Source organism: Catharus ustulatus, chromosome 1, assembly GCF_009819885.2.
Source record: "Catharus ustulatus isolate bCatUst1 chromosome 1, bCatUst1.pri.v2, whole genome shotgun sequence".
Taxonomy (NCBI): domain Eukaryota; kingdom Metazoa; phylum Chordata; class Aves; order Passeriformes; family Turdidae; genus Catharus; species Catharus ustulatus.
In genome coordinates, this window is record NC_046221.1 from 63,191,466 (window position 1) to 63,208,877 (window position 17,412).

General features: G+C 40.5%; 2 protein-coding genes across 4 annotated transcripts in view; one reads left to right on the plus strand and one right to left on the minus strand.

The window, feature by feature from the left end:
- The window catches only part of LOC117003348 (dyslexia-associated protein KIAA0319-like), a 56,968-nt gene extending 51,407 nt beyond the window's left edge, over positions 1 to 5,561 (plus strand). For all 3 annotated transcript variants that reach the window (XM_033073230.1, XM_033073247.1, XM_033073240.1), the window contains one exon: positions 507 to 5,561. In XM_033073230.1, the coding sequence (XP_032929121.1) occupies positions 507 to 685 (179 nt within the window). In that variant the 3' untranslated portion in view covers positions 686 to 5,561. The remainder of the gene's footprint in view (positions 1 to 506) is intronic.
- A 1,591-nt stretch (positions 5,562 to 7,152) lies between these two features.
- On the minus strand, positions 7,153 to 17,193 carry ALDH5A1 (aldehyde dehydrogenase 5 family member A1). The gene is made up of 10 exons (XM_033055799.2): positions 16,891 to 17,193; positions 16,685 to 16,768; positions 15,613 to 15,783; positions 15,362 to 15,478; positions 14,790 to 14,933; positions 13,806 to 13,949; positions 12,365 to 12,523; positions 10,895 to 11,064; positions 10,137 to 10,195; positions 7,153 to 9,986 (listed from the first exon to the last, which is right to left on the minus strand). The coding sequence occupies exons 1-10, from the start codon at positions 17,191 to 17,193 to the stop codon at positions 9,781 to 9,783; spliced, it is 1,557 nt and encodes a 518-aa protein (XP_032911690.2). The 3' UTR covers positions 7,153 to 9,780.
- Between the last annotated feature and the right edge of the window lie 219 nt (positions 17,194 to 17,412).

Here is a 17,412-nt window from a genome sequence, read left to right on the forward strand (position 1 = left end):
ACATCAGCAGATTTCAGCTGCTGTTTGCATATCTTTTAATTTACCTGACTTTCAGTTTTTAGCAGGGAAAATGTCCAAATCCAAGGAAATAAAGTCATTCTGAGAAATTGCTTCCCATAAAGGCAGAAATGGTGTTTCTGTAGAAAACATGACCTTTCATTGCTACTCATGATAATAAGGTCGTTGAGTGAACAGACTGATTTCCAGATTCACGATACTAAAAATACATTGGGTGCATACTAAGATATGTTTAAGTACATTTAAATTTAAATACATCTATTCACATTTCAGAGTCATAAACTGCTGGGCCTGCAATGAAGTCATAAGAGTATCTGAAATGGTATATGATAATTCTTAAGCCAGCTTTTGTATTGGTGTATGCTGTTACATTGCATTGCAGAGAATGTTTTCACTTTCCTTTCATATCACAGCAGAGGAGAAGATGGTTATATGTTACTAAATACCCAATCCTTTCTAATGAGTTTGTTTTGCTTTTTTATTGTCAGGTATAAAACACAGAAGTACAGAACACAACTCCAGTCTGATGGTCTCTGAGTCAGAGTTTGACAGTGATCAGGACACTATCTTCAGCAGAGAAAAGATTGAAAGAGAGAATTCTAGAACACTTATAAATGGATCTGTCAGAAATGGAGTTTCTTTCAACTACAGCTCAAAAGACAGATAACTGAGTGAGGGTAAAAGCACAGAACACACTGGTGTGACACATCTGAAACATGTTGGCCCACCTCTGTTTTTCCAGAATCAAAATCTTCCTAAAATATCAACTAATTGCAGATTAAAGGGTAAATTTTTAGCACAGGTAGAGAAAGGCAGAAGGGATAAAGGATTAGATGGTGAGCTGACTCCTCTTGTCACCATTATAGGAACAAGAAAAAGCACATCTTACTTCTTGCATGTTCTGTGCTGAATGCTTGAACTTCAGAAGGTCTTTTATTCTATATTACTGCTACAAAACTAGTCAGAGATGTTCTGCTACAAATTATGGTAACTAACAATGGCATACAGATTCATATGTGCTCCTAACGCTCTCTTTGAGAAGTGATGTGATTTACAACAGCAAAAGCCGATATAGATGAAGTTCCTTACAACTATAGAGAGCAATTTGTGGCTACAGGCTCCATCTTATTTTCAGTTTAGGATGGAAACACAAAGGGCATTTTTAGTGCATTGTCTTTATCCAACTGTACTTTGTGACTTCCTTTTCTAGGGTAGTGTTCATTGGGTGAAAACATTCTTGTTTTTAGAGGAAGTTAACAACTAGAGCACTGGATAAGCTGTAATGTAACATGGTATATCTTTGTCCTGTGGATGCAATGTTCCCTGTATTCACATAGGAGGTGTGTTATCTGCAGGGAAAGCCAGCCTTAGGTCGCTTCTGTAATGATCAAGTTACTTTGCCTCTGCCATTTCCATCCAGGAAACTGTAGCAGGAAGGACTTGGTGCAATGCACCTTGAGAAGCATTTTGAGCACCCCAAACAACCTTTTTAGATCACTTTGAGGAGCTCTGGACCTTTTAAGACTGAATGCTCAGCTGAAGTGAGTTTTCATCTGTGAGCATCAAGTGCTCAATTAAAGAATGTGCTGGGCACTTGTGCAGTGAAATGTTTGTGGCAAATACCCTGTGTGGAGCAGGAGGTTCATTGTACTTTCATTGTCGTGGTACCAATGTTTCAGCTTGAACATGAGATTGTTTGACTTTTTCCTCTCTGACCATTGAGTGACTGGATGTGTTGGCCTGAAGAGATCCTTTTAGGTCTTTGGCAAGGGAAGGTGTATTGCAGTTCTGACATTCTTGTTCACAACCTGGGTGATTTCTTCACAGTCTGCTCATTAGGCTTTGAAAGCATGGCCCCAATACTACCTTTGAAATCCCTAACTGAAGACCTGACTTGTATACACAGGCCTCACTTGTGAGGGCATCTGTATCATTGGTACTGTTTAGCCATGACATCAGCTTTTCCTGGGAATCCTCTACTGATGTACTGAAGTCTAGGGCTGAGATGGAGGAATTCTGTGTTTTGATGGAGAAAGGATTCCTCTGGGAGCATTTTTAAAGAGTTTTTTAAAAAATTTGGGGGGTTTTGTTTTGTTGGGGTTTTATTCAGGTTTTTTTTTTTTTTTGGTTTTGTTTTACTCCAGTGGTAGAGAACCTGTTATCAGAGGATGGAACAGTATAGAGATCAAGAGGAGCAGTTCAGAAGGGTTGGGGAGGAGATGTAGCTCATTTCCAGCATGAGGAATAATGTAGTAGAGAATCTGGGGGCTTTCCCCATCCTTTCTTCGAAGTCTGACACAACAGAGTTACTGGCATGAACACTGTGGCTTCTATGCTTCTTTTGTTAAGGGACTAGGGCAACAGAACTGTCTAGGCTGGAAAAAATCAGTGGTCAAAAGCTACAGCAACACAGCATGCTCCTAACTTATTTCATACTTTTGATTCTCAAGTGCAGTCAGCAACAGTCCCTAAAGCTACTAATTCAGCACTGAGGAGTATTTACCCTGTGTCCAGCCCTGCATTTTTCTGGAGATCTTTGTGTGGCTGCAGGAATCACTGTGGTAGGAGAGGCTGTGAAGAACTAAAAAGGGCTAATACAGATGTTGTCTATGCTTTTCCCATACACACCAGCAAAGTACAGTATATATGGTATGATTTGCTTTCTTCAGAAATCAAGTTTCAGCTCTGTGTGTGGGGGTTTTGGCTATTTCTTGAAACAAATCTACTTTCTCACACTCTCTCTCTTCTTGAGAGTGTGCATGTGTATGTATGTATATATTTTTAAATAACTTGGTCAACAAAAGCAAGGTCAGCTTCTGATGTCTTTCAGTTCCTGTTCTAGGAACTTATTTATTATGTGTTAACATAATAAAAGTAGTGTTCACTTTAATGCATTCCTGAAAAAAGTTAAGCCCACTCAAAATAGTAATTTATTTCTTTCCTTTGAAATCCAGATGTTGGGCTTAATCCATTATGAACAACTACACAGAATGTTCTAGCAGGAATTATTCTTTTTAAAACATGCATTTTAAAACAAGCAAATGAGTTGCTTAAATAATTTCAAGTTTGTATGTGCCATGCTGCCATTGATGCTTCTGCTAAATACTGTCTCCAGTGTGCCTTTATCTATAAGCTTACTTACTAGGACATGTCAGTGCAGTCAGCAGCACCTGTCAGTTTTGTGAAGTTAGTGACTTATGTCTTTTGGGTTTATTTTATTTTTTTTAAAGCCAGTGCTGAAACCTGTTATGTTCTTCTTTGAAGATATTGAAGTGTCTTTTTTAAACAAACAAACAAACAAACCCACCAAAATTAAAAACTGTTTCTCTAGTAAAATAACTCCAGGAATCATAAACCTGCATTCCTTAATGCTGCAGAATTTCCAGGACTATTCCCTTGCCCACGGACGCACACTGCTGGGCCCAGATCTTTGGATCTCTGGTAAGTTCATGGGCCATGAGAATGTATGCATGATTTGGCTTTTTCTCACTCTAACAAATAAGAAATATTAGACATTTCTCATTGTATATAGCCCTAGCAAGTGGAAGTTGCTTGGTAAATTGAGTTCTCCAGATGGTACTTTGACTTCTTTGTTGCTAACTATTTTAGCTATGTTTTCAAAGTTAAGTATAGTTTAAATTTTTCACCTGCTTCTGATTCTGCTAGTTTGATTATTCCACCTGCTTGGAAGGAGAAGCTATTCCTGTTACTATAAGAGCAGGCTTGCTTTTAATGTGTGGCACTTGCACAGAAGCTGAAAGCAATAATTTCTGGCTCTGTGAATTTGTGGTGTCACATTTGTATCACTTGGCCAAGTATGTTTGTGGCAGGAATTTAGGAGAGACTATAGCAGGCCTTATATCTTGATTCAGTATGATTGTTTCTTCTAGAACTACTGCTTTCTTGCAGAATGTCAGTTCATACCATGAATGAAAGGGTCAGAAAACTGGCTGTAATGGTGCTAACACAATGCCAGAGTTTGGATTCTAACCCTTTGGTTTGGGTTATTATAGGTTCCAAGCAGGTTTTGAGTCCTCACGTTTGCTTCTGCACACTGTTTTCCTTCACATACAGAAAGAGTTCTGGCAGCTGGTTTGTAAAATAGGGATGGGGCTATTTCCAAACGACTCAACTGCACTGAATAGAAGACCAGATAGAGCTTGACCTGTGTGGCTTAGAGTCTACTGAAAATAAAGAATAATTCAGTTCGGCACTGCTAAGATACTGCCTCTTGTTGAAGGCAGACAGTGTGGTGATACTTGCAGCGCCTCACTGCCTTGAAGTGTAAGCGCTGGATTTTCATTTGCATTGTGGTTTTAGACCCACAAGCAGGGATTGTCCAGCCATGTAAAAGGACTCCCTTTGTTTTCATTTTAAGGAATGAGTGTATTTTGAAATAAATCTTCCTAAGCATTAGACAGATCCAATACCCAATTGTAGTATTCAATGCAGTACATACAGAGCATGAAACTGCCATGGGTGCAAACAGGTAATTATCTTGTGGTTTTATTTTCCTAACCAAAATCATACTGCAGTATGAAGCAATTTATCCTGGCAAATCTGTTGAGATCCAAATTCTCTGTAAGTAGAGAAAACAAAGCAAAATGTAGAATTTCTAATTACAGATAATTGTTGATTTGCATAGGGGAAAAAGGTGATTCTTGTTTTGTGTTTAAAAATAGATTATCAACTCTGTCCTTTTACTCAACAGTGTTACTCTTCGTCAGATGCCTCAGATGAAAGTACTGTTCAAGCATTTGTTTTGTGCTGTCAGCTGTTTGCTTATATCATGTCAATTTTCCTTTCCTTGGTCTCCTATGGGCAAACAGAAGTGCACACACATGCAAGGAACTTAACAGTGAGAGAGTGAGTTCATGCGTATGCTCTCTGTGCTGGTGCAAACTTTCCTCAGATGTTCTTGAAATAATTTAGTTCCTAGGCAAATGTTCTATTCCTGCTTTTAACCTCAAGTGAAACTAATTTTTTCTCCCAGTATACCAGTAACAGGCAAGTAGTCAGATTGAGTTTCAGGACGGTAGTAATAAAATAACAGTAAGTGTAGTCTGACATTCAGGTGAGGTTTGAGAGAGGAAAACATTCCTCCAGGAGAAGGGAAACAAGATAGAGGTGAATTAGTTTCTAATGTCAGTTATTGCTTGTCAGGGAATCCCTAACTTGAATATTAATCCCATACTTCTGCAGCAAAGAAAAACCCATTTCATGTACCTTTTATATCCTTAACTCCCCAAGGTGAAAGAAGGAAATACAAAGTTTAGAAATAAAATTTCAAGGAGGCAACAAAGGCAAATGATTTTTGCACAGGCTATGAATCAGGTGCAGATGAGCTGCACATCTGTTTTATCTCTGTATGAAAATACTTCTCCCTGTGGGTGGATGGGTGAGCTGTTACAGAATTTATATTAGGAATCTGTTTCTAGAAAATGTTATTTATTGCAAATGCTATTGTATTGTAACTGGAACCATTTCTGAGCTGAAATTGCTACATTTATGTAACTATTAATAAAGTTTCATTTTTCGTTTTAGAAACTTGTCAGGTACTCTTTTAATCTTGGTGTTCTGTATTGGATCCACCAGTCAGGCCCAGCTAATAGACATATGTTGTCTTCCATAGCTTGCCTGTACTTATTAAAGCATAAAAGCAATGCAGTAGCTGATTCCTTCCCTCCCTACTGACAGAAGCATCTTTTACTAGAGATGTGACATAATTCAGTAGATCAGAGGGCAGAAAAAAAATAATTTTGTGCAGTTCACAGTTAAGTTTTCATGTGGTGCTTGTCCTTACTTGGTTTAATTAGCTGTGTGTAAGTGATCACCAGCTGTCATGCCAAGTGTCGTGGTTTCACAGGTGTTGTGGCTTACTCTATAACAGGTTCCATACTTGAGTCAGCTGCTTAGCAGTAATCAGAGATACAGGTGTGCAATATAACCCAAAATAGCTGTTACAGAGCGGTAGGTTACGTTGCTTGTTTCTGAACTGGAAAAGAAAAATCCTATCGTTGTGTATTAAGTTTGTGCTGAATAGTGATAATAAAAGGTGCTATGAGATACAAGTGTCTTTCTGTAAGGAAAAGTAATACACCATGGAAGCAGGCAACTTTTTAAGTCTGTTTGGATACATGGTGCCACAGTCTGCGTGGTACCTCAAAGCATTGTCACTGGACTGCAAGGGAATGGCAGCTGGATGAGATACATGTGCCCGTTGCTGAAGGAGGAAATCTACTCCCTTGTTTACTGCACTGTACATTTTGGCAATAGCGGTAGCCTTCCCCCATCCCTGTGAGTAGATGGTGCAACAGAAGATAATCGGCATGATTCCAAAACTACTTCAGCCAGTTGTGCTAAACAGCTTTTGGCACTCACTGATTAAGTTACTGAACCACCAACTTGTCATGGTTCTTCTTGGAAGGACCTAAGCAGGAAGTTTTGACCTGGAAGCCCTTTAAATAAGTGCTAAAATGTAACGTAGAGCTTCTGAACACCATACTTATATCATTAAGATAGCTAAATTGTTAATAACTGATTGATATTAACATAGTTTCTTAAGAGCTTGTTACACAGAGAGGACAGGCAGTGGAGGCAGTGAGGGTGTCTGTGCGGGTCTGTATGTATGTGTCTGAAACAGCTGCTTAAAGAGTAATTTAAGAAAATAAAATGGAAATTGGCCATGACTGTGTCAAGTTGGAAACTAAAAGACAGCTTCTCAGGCTTCAAGACTGTATTAAATACATAGAAATAAAAGAGCTTCCAAAACTCTATTTTAAAGCTTAATGAAATAAAGAATTATGCAAGTAATCACATTACAAAAGCAGGGAAGACACACTGATCTATTCTGTGACAAAATGTTTGATTCAGCATAAAAGACTGGCATACAAAATGACTGATAGCATATGACTATGCCCAAGTAGTCTCATCTATTTGATTTTGATTTAAGGGACTGTAACTGGGGGTACCAAAATCTTACACTGTATGAACACATGGATGCAAAGAAGTGATGTCTTTTCCAGTGATAAAGCTATCAGAACAAAATCTTCTGTGCGAATCTGGGAGACTGAACTTAATGTGGCTGCTGTCAATTTGTCAATTCAGCATTGAATAAGGTAATAAACCACAAAATTCAGTGCTTTCACAGAAGTTATTTATTAACTGAAAACATTTTTTTATCATAATTTTAATATCCAGAAATTGCTAAACTATCACAAGTGCAATCAACACAAATGAGGTGTGAGAATTCAAGTATGTCTTTTGTTGAAGAATCCCAGCTTTTGCTATGAAGACAACTTTGATTATTCTGTGCAAAACTGATGTAGACTTTACTGACATGAGGATATTATGCTGGAATCCAACCACAATTCAATCTAGACAAAGGTATTTTTTAAGTTTCTTAAAAACATCTTTAATTATTGTTTGTGCTTGTTATCAGGCATTGTAAAAGGTATAATTTGCTAAAAAAATAGTAAACACTTGTTAGAAGGGCTATTATTGGAAAAGACATTAATGTTTTAAATGTACTAATGCATCAGATCAGTAACTTCACAGTGAAGACAGCAAAGGTTAAATAATTTATCCTCCAACTGCACTGTCCCAAGAAGTACACTCACATTTACAGCTGTAAATAAGATGATTTTAATTTTGGCCTTATACTGCAGTTCTCAGGCAGACATAATTGAATTTCAGTGGCATATATTCTAGCTCTGTACAATACCTGTAACTATCCCTGCATCATTGTGTTATGGAAGCTGGGAACCAAGGCATGACCTTCTTTTACCCAGTTGTTTTTTCCAGTTAATACCAAACATATTGGTGGCCAAGGCTGGCAAACAGCTTTCTCCCACAACACTGTATTCTCCACATTCAGGCAGCCTGTGTGCAAATTGTGTAGTTTTAGAAGTTGGCTATAGGAAAGTTTCTTGCAACTAGTGTATAACGAGGCCATCCTTTTTTGTGTTCTTGACAACAAGCACAGTTAACAGTACTAAGTCCTCACTATCACAAATATGCAGGTTTGGTGCATTGGGAATTACTGGAAGGGCACTAAATGCCCTTCAACTGTGCTTCAGTTGGCATGACGTACACAGTACTGACAGGTAATGTGCTCCAGACCCACCTGGTCTCAACTGCTACACAAATACAACCATAACAAAATATTTAAAAATAAGGAGTAGCAGTCAATGCTACTTCATGTGCGCTTTGAACAAAAACCCTGTGAAACTCGGTCCCAGCTTGCTTTCTCTCCCTCCCCAAGTCTTGTGTTATCTGACATCTCTATGCCTAGTGGGATAAAATATTTTAAAATATTTCATTTCGTAGGGTACATTCATTCCTTTCTTTATAAGAAATGTTCTGTTGCCTTCTTTTATTTATTTTTAATGAATACAAGAAACAAAGTTTATTCCACTTAACTTCTGCTGTGCTGATTTATTCATAAAATTAACATTGCACATTTTTTAAAGTGCTTTGTTTGACTGCCATTAAAATAATGTTTAAACAACATTGTTTATTTCATACTGAGGAAGCTTTATATCATTGATATAATATATGATGCTATTATATCATCATGACAGACTAGTGAGATGATGTGTCAAAGCCTCACCTCTAACTACCACTATTTAAATCTTTATAGGGTCAGAAATTAGCCATGTTCAAAGGTTTTTAAACCTTCCTCCCTAATGGACTTTCACCAGTGTAACCACAAACCCAATTCAAGACACAAAGCCCACAAGGATGGACATCTGCTCCTATTCTTTGAAGGGGGTGAGCTATGTTCCTTTAGACACTGTGCAATATTTACATCAGGGTAAATACTGTACTTCTACCCAAGGAGAGTCATGGTCTTTTCATGGAAGGGAGGGAGTTCATCTGTATCATCATGTCACTTGGGCTTTCTTCACACAGCCCTTATAGTTTCCCTTTACAATTCTGCAGGTTATTCCTGTGAGTATCTTATCCTCCTCCTGCTTCTCACTAAGCCAGCAATTCTTTGTCATGAACTGTCCTGATCCCAGGACTGCTGGGGCTAACAGGCATCAAACAAGGGCTATATTTCATCCTAGACATGCAAGCTGTTAGGCACAAAGTCCACCTCTGCTCAAAAACCTACATCTGTATACAGGAGCAGCCCTGCAGTCAGCATTAACAGTGTTGAAAAAGGTGTCTGTTAGGCTATGTGGATGCATAGATAGAGCTCAAAACAATTCCTCGCTTTTTGTAAGCAGCAGATTCTCCCACAATAAAAAAAAAACAAACACCCTCCCACCACATATACACTCGCTTCTAAAGGAGGTCACATAACCACATCAGAAAGTGTGAGTATTTACACAAAATTCTAAAGGGAGAGTGCCATTCCAAAGCCTCCCTTATCCACACTGAAATAGTAATGGTAGTAGAAAATGGTGGTCTAGTTTCCCTTGCTTTAGATTACAATCTGTTTTCATTATGCACAAGTCTCAAAGTTCTCCCAGTTACACAGGGATAATCTAAGAACTATAAATGTATATCCCTACTCATTACTAAAAATAATGGACATTGTGATCACATTGCTGAAAAACTAGATGTATAAACAAAGACCATGTAAGAACATTTGGCAGCACAAATTACTGTAGATATCTCTAGACACACACACAGGACAGGGCTGATTAGTTCTAAAGAAGGTAGAAGTTGCATTCATACATATTTCTGGCTCAAGAAGCATATTAAAACAAAGCACCTTTCCCAAGTTGTGGGGATTGTGCTGTTTGAAGGCTTTTATAATCCTCCCAAGCAGACATATTTTATTTCTAAGTATTCATCGATGCCATATTTTGAACCTTCTCGCCCTAAGCCAGACTCCTTTACCCCACCAAAAGGACACTCCACTGATGAGATTATGCCTTCATTAACACCAACCATTCCAACTTCCAGCTGTTCTGCAACTCTCCAGATCTGAGCTGGATCTTGGGAGTAGAAATATCCTGTCGTGCAGACACAGAAATACAGGAGTGAAAATCAGTAAGAACAATTAAAGAACACTGTGAAAAAGAGAATGACATTCAAAATCATCACCCCATAACACTAAAGCTCACAAAACCACAGAAATACACTCATCTGACAGAGAAGCATACCTGCTAAACCCACATTAGCTGCATTTGCTATAGCAACAGCTTCTGCTTCAGTGTCAAATCTGTCAATAGAAAGAGAAGAAATTAAAATGAGGCCCGCAGTTCACCTGCTGTCTTGCTGACTCACCGACAAGTCTTATTGGAAATTAAAATGTCAATTTATTTTTCCCAAAAGTGTACATTAAAAAGCTAATTTTACTTTCATTTTGACACAGTGAAGTGTCTACCTCTTCTCTTAATTTAAACTGCAGTTAAGATTGCTTTTATTCCCCCTAGGTAGCTGGATGTTACCAAGACATTTACTTCACAGGGGTTAGCCTACCTATTTCCCGAACTACACAGCACGCTCAACTCTGAGAGATAACTGTGTTTTCTTCCACCACATCCAATTGCTCTGCACAAAGGCAGGGCAGGCTTTAAGGAGAACAGCTCCAACTCATCCTCTGTCAGAAAAGCTTAGGACTAGCAAATCACATGATCATGATCATACCACAGATCATGAAGCCAATTAAGTTCTTGCTGCTATCTGGCCTTGCTTAACCATAGAGATACTTAAATTTTCAAAAAGTTGCAGAGATGCTAAGACCAGATAAAGAAACAAACAAGTCACATATCCAAAGTACGTTTTCAGATGCATACCCCAGTCTTTTTACAAGACTTGTGTGATCATGCAAAAATATTTTTTGTCTTTCAAATCTTATTTAAATATCTTTCATTGTTTTTTAATTGTTAACTTTAATATATAGAATTAATAATCTTACCTGATAACTGGTGCTAAAGGGCCAAATGTCTCCTCTTGGGTGCAAAGCATTTTTGTTGTAACATTAGTAAGTAATGTTGGCTGAAAGAAATTCTTCCCCATGCTGTGTCGTTTCCCTCCAGTCACAATAGATGCTCCTTGAGAAACTGCATCCTTAATGTGTTTCTCTACCTGAGGTATGCATAATGAAATTATTAAAGTCAGCATTTACGAATGATCAATACATTTCCCACTGAAGAAATAATACTCTCCCAATATTTAAGAGAAAATTTTGAGGACAGGTTTACACTTTGCAGAGCATCATTGCAATATTATCTCATTTCTCTTCAATTCTTGTTTCTCTCAGTCTGACAATTACAGAGGGCTAAATTATGAACATGGTCCCCAGACCACTTTTCTGTAGGAATTAAAAGCCTGCATCTAATGTGAGAAAAAGACTCCGCAGGACTAAAAACAGAATCAGTGATCAAGCACTGTGGAAATGAAGTATATGACTGCCATGGAAAAAGAAACAACTGTCAAGATGGAACTGACAAGAACATTTTCCTACATCTATGATTCTACCTGCCCCCTATATTTACAATCCATCTAAAGACAACAAAGTAATAAGAAAACTAAAGGAGCAATCCCCACCTAGAACACTATCCTTTGAAATTACATAAAGTGACTATATACAAACTATAGAAGTTTACTTGTTTATATAGTTGTACCTAATACACATAGGACACTTTTGTCATGCAAGAAGGGAATGCCTGAAGGAAAGAAATTCAAGGACTGTATCCTTTGTCTCCCAAATAACTTAATATTTTCCCACTATTTTATAAAGAGAATCTGGCAGCATTCATTTATAATGGATTCAAACCAAACCTGCATGCAACTGAGCTGTAATATCTTACAAAGTATGGGCCACTTGACTCAGTAATCTTTAACCTTAGAAAGAGTGAAATATTATAGAAGATGTGACTTATTAGGATGTTTTAGAAAAGAACTATTCCTGGAGTTGCAGGTCATGCAAAACAGAAGATCCGAACATGAAGTTTCAAGTGATTACAACATCCAGAGTTCTGGTATTTTTAACCTCAATAAATTATTCTGCCTAGCTTTTGCCAAAAAATACCCCATTGTTCCTCAAAAGAAATTGTCAATCACAGTGCTTCAGAACTGCAGGACTGTACAGCTCTCACAGTGTATCCAATTTCAGTGAATGGACTTGAGAATAGCTAGGGAGTAATCAAGAAGAATCAGTTTCTCCTAAAGGAGGCCTCTCTTTCCCTTAACGGCAGGGAGATGATACATGAACTGTCAACATCTGTTTGTCTATCTATACACATGGACTTGTGGGACAGAACACACTTCCAGCCACACTGCAAATATGTTCTAATAAAACAAGGGAAAAAAGGTGAAACATAAATGTAAAGTTATTTGATGGATCATAAAAAGAAAACTACGATGTTAAAATATTTACTTATACCTTCTCCACTGCTTTTTCATTTATTAGTGGTCCTTGGGTAGTTTTTGCATCAAATCCATTTCCAACATGCAGTTCTTTCTCTATAGCTTTAGCAAACTTTTCCACAAATTCATCATGAATTCCCTTTTGCACCAGGAAACGGTTTGTGCAAACACAAGTCTGAAAACAAACCAGATAAGACAAAACTCCATGAGTTTATATTGTATTTGATCCATCCATCCATTCATTCTGGCCTTCATGGCACAGAATCAGGTTACAACACTGATGTCCCCTGCCTCTCCTCCCTCATCCTAAGCTGTTACCCAGCTATGCCATTTCTTTTACCACCCATTTCACTTCAGAAATACAACTTCACCAAGCTGTCAGTGGGTGTGTGAAATACATCACACTGCTAAGTTGCTTATGCTGGGGAAATGTTTTGTGAGTTTTGTGGACTCAGATACATGGATCAATCAAGGTCCAGAAGCTACAAGAAATGCCTTCTAATAAGACTGCAGAATGCTGGACTGAGCAGCAAAAATTCAAATCACACTTAGTTGTCTGTCGTCTTTTTTTCTAACTACTACCTGAGTTTGCTTTCTTCCTGAAAGCTCTTTCTACGTGCTTTCAATGATCTATTTATTTGTGATACCCCTTTGCTGTGACTGCATCCTATTTTGATTGCTACAGTATGTGAAAAGTAACAGCTAGTTATCTTTCTTTACAGCAGCAGAGATGCCTTTTATGATAGATCTCGTCCATTCTGGGTCAGACCCCTTAGTGGTCCTTGTCCACTTCTGTTTCCTTTCTTTCTTCCCAAGATTAGTTATGTCTTTTTATGTTATTCAGTTAAGTTTTCCCTATCAAATGACCTCCCAGACCCACTGAAAATTTGGTGTTTCTCAAAAGCTCTAGTTCACCAACTTCATATGTACCTATAAGGCTGGAACAGTCTCCAAACAGCCCTTCTCAGCTGACTGTTCTGGAAATTGATGCTCTTAGAATTTTTTTGACTAAATTAAATACATCTGAAACAACACACATTGAATCTTGTCTATCAGTTTTTTAAAGCTACTCATTGTAGAAAAAACTATCTGTGTCTTTACAGACTGAAGCAAAATGGTGTCATTTACGGCTCTAGTTCTCCAATGAATTTAATATTAGCAAAACATGAAAAAATGGCTTATCACTTCTCAAGGTCTTGCAAGGGGTCCTAGAGAACATCCATCGTCTCTAATAGCGATGCTGCTGACTGCCATGTATGTTGTGAAAATATATGGGATTTCAGTGTTGCTATTCAGACTTGCTAATAACTGGCTTTAGTGCCCAGAGCCATGTGCGAGAGCACCTTTCTCTTCCAAAGAAGTGTTCTATGCTTTGCTTTTACATAAAATAGCTTATGTAGAGGTTAAACTTAATGTAGAGCTCTTCATTGTCTAGAAACATGGACAAAAGTTCTCACCTGTCCTGAGTTCCTATACTTGGAAGCAAGGGCTCCTGCAACAGCCCGATCCACATTGGCACTATCAAACACAATGAAAGGAGCATGTCCTCCAAGCTCCATGGAAACTCTCTTCACAGTGCCAGCTGCGTGTTTCAGCAAGATCTGCGGGCAACAGAAGAGACACACACATCTGTACCTCTAATGGATGTGAACAGTGGAATCATGGATGCAAGGCAGTGAAAAATTAAATCTGGCACGGAAATAATCTGCATCTCCTCTACAATGCTAGACTATCTCCTGTGACAAAAACAAATTTCATCCATTAAAATCCTTAAAGATTAAATTCTAGCCAGGGACTAATGCAGAGAAAGATTTTTATCAACTTCAGGTCAGTCAGGCTTTTATACTCTAATATTGTCAACTTTTTTTTTTGTTTGTTCTATTATTTTTTGATAATAAAATCTTGACTACTCTTACAAAAGTTTTCCAAGACCTGTCAGAATTTGGTATTATGATTTGCGTTAATACCAGACCTTTTCTTCATTCTGCATACAGCCATCCTGTAATTTTGTAGCCGCATTCTGCAGTTTAGTGATTCAATTACAGATGGCAACAAGATTGCTTATTGACTAAGGTTGGTCTAACACTTTCTCTCAACTACTGAAGCCATTCTTGAATGGCACCTTTGAAACTCAGTTTCAGTGTTCTTAATGTTGTCACTGTATGATATAAACCAAGAATATCTTGTGAAGGACATTAGAGTTTAATAAAGGGCATTAGAGTTTAATAAAGGGGAGTTATCAAGAATTGCAGACAGCCATCCTTCTGTGAAGTACTGAGGCGAAAACATGTACACAGTATCTCAAGAGGTACATAATTATTTGGACAATCTGTGTACAGTAGCCAGAAAAGAAGGCTCTGTATAAAGGCACACACTTTTCCCCTACCTTTCTAGTATAACCACAGTAATAATCTTCAAGGATATTCTGTCCATGTATATACCTTTCCTGTTGCTGTAGAGCCAGTAAAAGATATTTTGGATACCAATGGATCAGTGCATAGAACTTCCCCTACAGCTGCTGTCTGTTGTCTGGAACAAGGGACAACATTATACACTCCTGCTGGGATTCCCGCCTGGTTTGCAAGCTGCAAGAAAAACAGAATTTGCATTATCAGTGCATTTTGTAACAGGAATAGTCATTTAATGATTGTCCATCGTTTTGAAGAAAACAGCCTGTAAGTCAACAGAAGCCAAAAGGACTCAGCACAACTAGGCACAGGTGCCACAGGTGCTTGAGAGAGAAGCGTTGCTTCACTTTAAGCTGTGTGTATTCAAAAGAATCAAATTAAACACATAAGGATATTTTGAGTATCAAAATGGCCTAGTCCATTTTGATGCTCTAGACCATATTATAGGCAATTTGCAGAGATTCTCACTAAACTTAAACACCTGCATCAAGTGAGTTTGTCCTTCCTTCATAAGAAGCTGGCCAGAGCTACCTTCCAAGCCCATCTGACTCCCTGTCTGCAGTACTAGTCCATTGTTGAGGTAAAGCTTAGCACTGAAAGCTCACCTCCCCAAGAGCTAATGCTGATAAAGGTGTGTCCTCTGCAGGTTTCACCACCACTGTACAGCCAGCTGCCAGAGCTGCACCAACCTTCCGGGTAATCATAGCGCTGGGAAAATTCCACTAGGATGAGAGAAAAATAGAACAATCAAAGTTGGGAAAATTTTCCCTGCTGTTTTTGCAGAAGTAAGTATTATTTGAACTGGGGGCTGAGCAGAAAACCTTCATGTGACACAGAAGAGTTCAGCTATGCTTACTGGGGTTATAATGGCTGCCACTCCTACTGGCTGCTTCAGCACCAGGACTCTTCTGTCCTTTGCAGATGCTGGAATAACATCACCATAAATCCGTCGAGCCTCCTCTGCAAACCACTCCAGAAACGAGGCTGAATACACGATTTCACCCTGGGCTTCTTTCAGAGGCTTCCCCTTTGATTAAAGCAGATTGAAGATATATTGTAAATAGCAAATGGAGGTAGTACAAACAAGTTCAAGTAATTTTGGAGTTTCTCTTGTTTTCCAAGAGTTGATGAACCCCTTCCTCTGACATACACTGCAATCTCCAACAAGGACTATATGATTGCAGCAGCAATAGTTGTGTGGATTCAATATACCATCATTGTATAGTCAATAATTTGTATGCTGTGCCTGGATTCATACCTGCCCAGGACAAGGAAGAAAAATAGCAAATGTAGTATGCATTTATTTACGAACTCTGAGTTAACTGCTATTACCATTCTGAAGAAAGACACAAATCATGGCAAAACCATTACAAGTTTATGCCAGGGGAATTTGTTTTGGGAGTATGGCTTTGGACTACCCCCAGGTCTGATCCAGTGAACTGAATGACCATTAGCAGCTGTGACACCGCAGAGGAGCTGCTGAAGTATCTTCCAACAAGGTTTTGTCCAAAAGAACACCAGTTTGTGAGCTCCCAGACTACTCAGTGATACCGACTGTGGGAATCCAACTTGGCAACCTGCATGGTTTTTCTCAGGCACACACATTTCTGCCACGAGGATGTACACTTTTGCATGCCATGAAGCACAACATGGGTCTGGTTTCCTCTGATTAGGTACTGTCGTCATCAAACTAACGCACTTTATGTATGTCCGGAGGAGGGATGTCTGAAACCTCACCCAGTGACCTAGCAGAGCAATGTGAGTGCACAAGATGCCCAAAGTCATTAAAAAGGACATGCTGCCTAGCTGGTGAAGCGCTCAGGGTGTCAGTTTTACTCAGTGTCACTGTTCGCCTGCCTGTGGTGGGTTCCCCATCACGAGTGCTAGCACGGGGCAGTGCCCGCGCCCACCGCCGCCGCCCCACTCACGTTCTCGGCGGTGATGATCCGCGCCAGCTCCTCCTTGTTCTCCATCATCAGCTCGTACCATCTGCGGAGGCGAGCGCTCCTCTCCTGGGAGGAGGGAGGGAGAGACAAGGCTGCCGCGGCCGCCGCACGCAGGCCCCGGGGGACCCGACCGGACCGGACCCGGCCACCCCGGGGCCCCCTCGCCGCCAGCTCCCGCGGCCGCTCACCTTGGCGGGGAGGCGGCCCCAGGCGGCGCCGGCTTCGTGCGCGGCCCGCACGGCCGCCCGCGCCTCGGCCGCCCCGCAGTCGGACACCTGGCCCAGCTCCTCGCCGCTGGCCGGGTCCTGCACGGGGAAAGCGGCGGCCGTCTCCACCCACCGGCCGCCCACCAGGCCGCCCCGGCGCACCAGGGCGGCGGACAGGGCCCGGCTGGCGGCCCGCGCCGGCCCCGGGGCGAGCGGCGCGGGGCGCAGCAGGAGGAGGCGGCGGCGGGCGGCGGCGGCGCCCCGCGGCAGGAGCGTGGTGGCCATGGCCGCGCTCCGGGGACAGGCGGCGCGGCCCGGCACAGCCCCGGCACAGCGCACGGCCCGCCCGCGCCGCCCCGGAGGAGGAGCTGCCGAGGGGCCGGGCCCGAAGCGGCGTCTCGCCGGGGCACGGGGGCGGGGGTACCCGGCCGAGCGCTCCCGGTCTGCCCGGGCACGCGTGGGAGGGGGGCTCTGCTTCACGGGGCCTCATTTCCCGAGACCCCC